The 5,252-nt window shown below is 40.2% G+C and overlaps 2 protein-coding genes across 2 annotated transcripts; both read right to left on the bottom strand.

The window, feature by feature from the left end:
* Window positions 1-1,651: 1,651 nt before the first annotated feature.
* On the bottom strand, window positions 1,652-1,978 carry LOC149937624 (putative inhibitor of apoptosis). The gene has a single exon (XM_090153878.1). The coding sequence runs from the start codon at window positions 1,976-1,978 to the stop codon at window positions 1,652-1,654; it is 327 nt and encodes a 108-aa protein (XP_090010004.1).
* A 1,052-nt stretch (window positions 1,979-3,030) lies between these two features.
* Window positions 3,031-3,630, bottom strand: LOC149937623 (baculoviral IAP repeat-containing protein 7-B-like). Its single transcript, XM_090153877.1, has one exon. It carries the CDS (start codon window positions 3,628-3,630, stop codon window positions 3,031-3,033), a length of 600 nt encoding a protein of 199 aa, XP_090010003.1.
* Between the last annotated feature and the right edge of the window lie 1,622 nt (window positions 3,631-5,252).

Here is a 5,252-nt window from a genome sequence, read left to right as displayed (position 1 = left end):
GATGGGTTCTGCTGCTGTTATGTGACTACAATAAGATACAAGCTTCATAAAATTTAAATTGTAAGATAAGTAAAAATTTTAGAGTTATATTTTCACATTAATCCATATCCATAATTATTTTTTTAAGTAATTGAGTGAACTTTTCTCTGATAAAAAGTGGTGTTATTAACAATGGGAATTTTCTAAGTTAAACCTTTTAGACTAGGTGCAAAACAGGAAAGGGCATTTAGATAGCAGAGACAAACTCTCCCTCAACCTCCTCATGCACATGTGGGACATGTTATTAACTTGACACTACGAAGAACACCTTCTACCTGTATGCCATCAATAAGTGGAATGCTAATGTTATACAGACAGCTGAACTCTTTTCCCTCCAAAAAAACTAAACTTTATCAAGAATGTATGTTGAGTCGATTTTTTGTGATTTAACCAATCCCCACCATAGTCGAAACATGCGCTCCTTCCCTTAATAGTCAATCTAATCAGCGCCGTACCTCATTAGTTATTAATAATCAACGTTCAAACACACACGGATGACCGGTGACTTGAAAAAGACCATCACCGTTTTTCTCATCCCCCTTCACACATGGAAAATTTAGACCATGGTGTCCACAGTATCTCTCTACATAGTCATTCTCCTAAAGTGTTAATAAATACATTCTGGCTTTAATAAAAAAAATATAGTATTTTTTAAAGCATGACAGGAATCTTTCTTATTTGGTTAATAAGTACAGTATCTACTTTTTAAGATTTAATGTACATTTCACGACTGGTGTGATGGTAGTCTTTTTTCATGGTAAAAAACTTGAAACTACGCGAGGTTTCAAACTGTTCCCTCCATGAGTTAGTCGTGTAGGTATGCAATCTTTATATTTTGGGCAATGTAAGTGCTAAGAACTTTTGTAATTATGGAACAAAATTCCTGATTTATTTTTTTCTAAAATAAATATTTCAAATATTACTTTTAGTCAATCTTCCTTATCTAAACAAAACATTTTACTTTATAATCAGTTAGGTAAGACGTATATATTAGAGAAATAGGCCTGTGCATAGATAAGAGAATTATGGATCTATTTTATAGATAATCAAGATTATGGATACCTCTCTATGATTTCCTTATCCATAAATATCCATATTTTATAGATAACAAAAAATATGGAGCGATTTTTATAGATCCAAAATTATGGGGTCCTCTAACTTCGCTTTATTACTTCACCTCATTTTATGGATACCTTCTCTTACCTAACTTTTTTACCTAAAATGTTTTGGAAAAAAATAACGATACGAATATTATACTAAATCATTTTTTATTACACTTTTCTGTACATGTTTTAATAAAATAGGCTGTAAAATATTATTAATTAGGGAGATTCTTCTTTTAAAATGGAAATTATTTAATAAGGAATAGTTGGTTCGATCTTCTACATCGAGGAAAAAGAAAGTAACGGGAACGAGGTCAAATTTTACTTGAATGTTTTTAAAAAGACGTTCCCGCAATAATAGTTTTTTATACAGTTGCAATCGGGAAACAATCTCTCGTGTTCCCGAGAGACATCATCTTCAGCCGCCCAATCTCCGACCTCACCGCCACAGAAAAAACATTTCACGCAGTCCGTAAAGTTGGTGTAGAAAAAACCAGCGTTGGTGAGTTCTACATGGCACGCTTCTCGAGCGGGAAACTGTCGAATGTCTTCAACCGCTCGTCCGCATACCTCATAGGAGCTAGTTGGGCATCGTATGTTTCCTGAAGCTTAGCGAACTCCAGCTTGGCGTACTCGCACTCGGGAAACAAAGCGGTGTGGCAATGTAGGGGGTTAGACCCCAGCTCCCAATCCCGCACCAGACCTTCGCACCAGAAGCACACGGTGATAGCCTTATGCGCGATGTAGAAGAAGCCCGCCTGGGCTAGTTCGAGGGTGTCCATATATTCCACCGGGAACTTTTTAAAACTCGCGACTCGTTTCGCCAGGGTATTCATTTTTATAGAGGAAGTTAAAAATTTAGTCCGACACCTTCCTATCGAACTAAAATCCCGGGGAGAAATCTCTAACTAGGGGAGAGAAAGAGAGACCCCCTGAATAAAGGAATTTCACAAACCGTGGGAAAGTTAGGGAAAAGAGAGAGAGAGATATCCACGGCCTCCGAAATCTATTATCCGATTGTGCAAAAATGTTTAGTCTCCAATCGTTTCCGTTTATCACCCTCTAAAATGTAAACCACCTCTTTTAAAAAACAGTATACTATGGCTTTCTCCGCAGTCGAAGAATAAGGAGGCTGGTTAGTTTCTACATAATCATCGTCAGCTATAAAATGAGCTACGTTTCCACATTCCTCCCCTAATAGAAATTTAAAATGAGGGAAATATTTCCTATGTTCACCGAAAAGACTATCGTCTTTTTCCCAAGCCATAAGCTCTCCCTCACAGGCGAAACATTTCACTGAATCTTTATAATTCGTATAATAAAACCCAGCCCGAGCTAAAACTCTACCATCTACGATATTAACCGGAAAGCCTTTATTAAACGAGCGAATTCTTTCGAGGTCATGACGCATAGGATTTAGCTCCGTCTCATCCGTCTGCTCTTTTTCGTCTTTCGGCAGTGCTACGACGGGAACATTCCCCGTATTCTCGTCATTTACGAATTTACATAAGCGATTCTGTTCGATATGTTTCAGTAACGGGACGTCATTAGTCATCCACCCCTTGACGACTCTCTCGCAGGAGAAGCACATGACGTTATCATTATGTCCTGTGAAGAAAAAACCAGCTTTCGCCAGCTCCCTCACGTTTAAAAACTTACATGGAAACCCCCTGAAACTTGCGATTCTATTTTTCTCAAAATGCAGCTTTTGTAACGGAAGCCGAGTAAAAATGGTGTCTATCACCTTCGTCCGCGACCGATCGAATGATCCTTAGATCTGCGACGTGGGGTAAATCCCTCTCTAGCGCTGAGGGGTGCACGACCCCCTAAAAATAGTCTATTATCACACGGCCCCCCTCGAAATCCTCGGGGAGAAATATAAAATCTATTATTCCCCGGGCATGTCTAGATCTTGCCCTTTATCTAAGACTTCGACTATTTCGTTTAAAGAATCGTATATTAATCGTGATTCGGGATAAGTCGAATAATTCATTTGGTTGTCTTTTTCTACGATATCCTCAGCGGCTATAAAATGCTTTACATTTCCACTTCTTGCCCTTGAAATAAGAAATTTACAATCAGGAAATTTTTCCCGATGTTCCTCGAACGGACTATCTTCCTTATTCCAGTTCATTAGTTCCCCAGTACAGGAAAAGCATTTAACGCAATCTTTGAAATTCGTATAATAAAAACCAGCTTTGGATAAATGCCTAGCTTCCCTTAAAGGATCAATCGGCAAACCTCCCTTATTATTAATATTATTTTTAATATAATTATTATTAAATCCTCTAGTAAAGGAACGAATTCGCGCAATCTCGTATCGCATCGGCTTTGCCCCTCTCCCTTCAAGCTCAATCGATACGGCTGGGACATTTCCCGAAAAATCATTTCTCATGAAAGGACAAAAGTTACACTCTTTTTCGTGTCTTGGTAACGGGACGTCGTCGGCCGTCCAGTCCTTGACGACACACTGACAGGATAAACACATTACGCTGTCCCGTCGACCGACGTAAAAAACCCCGCTTTCGTTACCTCCCTCACGTTTAGAAACTTACAAGGAAAACCCTTGAAACTAGCGATTCTGTTTTTCTCAAAATTCATCTTTAGCTTAAGAAAAAAATAGGCCTACGTCTACCTCTTACTTCTCCGACTTCGGGAATAATCCGATACTAGACGGCTAAAAAAACCTTGACTTTCTCTTTCCCCCACCCCCTTACAAGTTTAGGCGTGTATGTTGAATAAGAAAAACATTAATTCGAACGAAACATTTATTAATACAAAGGAAAATATAAGAAAAATGATACGGAATGAAAATACGCGCGCGAATGGAGAAAATTACGTTTGGGTTTTTTAATTATATTAGAGTTCGAAAAAGAATTAATTGTTTTTAATAAAGAAAAGTTTTAAAAGAATCCTTCGTCTTCTTCGAAGAGGGGCGAGGGTGCCGTCTAGTGATGGGTCTCCAGCCACTTGGCGAAGCGGCAGGCCTTCTCCCGCGCGCAGAGAAGCGTCGGGCTTCGTCGTCGATGAAATCGACACCGATAGTTCTGGTCGATGCTGATGTCCTTGGCCTTGGGGCAACCGATTTCCCCGAGTTCGGTCACCTCTTGGGGGATGAGTTTCCTGAGGACGTGACATTTCTCCTCTCCCTTGCAATAAACGAATTCGGAGTCCTCGATGTTGTAGCTCGATGTAGGGGGTATCGCCGTGGTTCCATAGGTAACCGTTGATATGGGTAAAGACCCATTGATTTTGCCGGGCTACGTGATGAGAAAGACCGCTACCGTGGTACGGAGGTTTAACGAATAAACTTTTAACTAGGGGAAACTCGACTTGCCGAGGGCGTTATTAAATTGTCGTTAAATTAAATTTCAATTTGATCGAAGAGACTATGCATTAGGTTATTACAAGTTGATAATTTAACGTCGGGGTCTAAATTAGCCCCATTCTCCCGCGTTACTTTACATTTTATGTGAAGGAGACTCATCGCGAGATCCGTATACTCCGGGCTTTTAGGGATACAAAATTTAATTTGGGAATCATCTCGTAGCGTAGAGATCGGTCGATAGAAAGTTGGAGTCGCGGTTTCGACGCTAGTTTGCATTCGGGTGACCGAGAACAGGTCCATTTCCGATTTCAAGGCTTCAACTTTGTACATTTTGTTCTTTTAGTTGAGGGAAAAAATGTCACGAACGTGTTTCGTGGACTCCCATCGAGCTACTGCCCCGATTCTGCATTTAACGGTCCTTTTTCTAGTTTTTTTCCTGCTAGTTGTTTTCTTCTTGCTTCTCGTTTTAGTTCTCCTACGCTTTGTCCGGTTATCCCTTCTAGAGCTTCGCCGAAGATTTTATATTCTCACCCGCCACAGCGTCATTGAGGATTTTACTTCCGACCCCCAACGCTTGTTTTCCTATATACGTCGCCCCTCTACCTAAAAAAGGGGAGGCCCCGCGGATGAGCCCCGAGAACAGACTCCCGAGACCGTGTCCTTTCTGATAAGCCGCTCCTTGATAGAAATTAGACCCCCCGGTTTGAGCTTGATTAAGATAATAATTTTTATAGGGACAGGACCACCGCGCGTCGAGGACATCCGGCTTAGGCATCTTGTTT

Source organism: Leiobunum rupestre, chromosome 7 (assembly GCF_980474605.1).
Source record: "Leiobunum rupestre chromosome 7, qqLeiRupe1.1.hap1, whole genome shotgun sequence".
NCBI lineage: Eukaryota > Metazoa > Arthropoda > Arachnida > Opiliones > Sclerosomatidae > Leiobunum > Leiobunum rupestre.
Note: the sequence above shows the minus strand (reverse complement) of the source record. Positions and strands in the feature narration are given on the sequence as shown.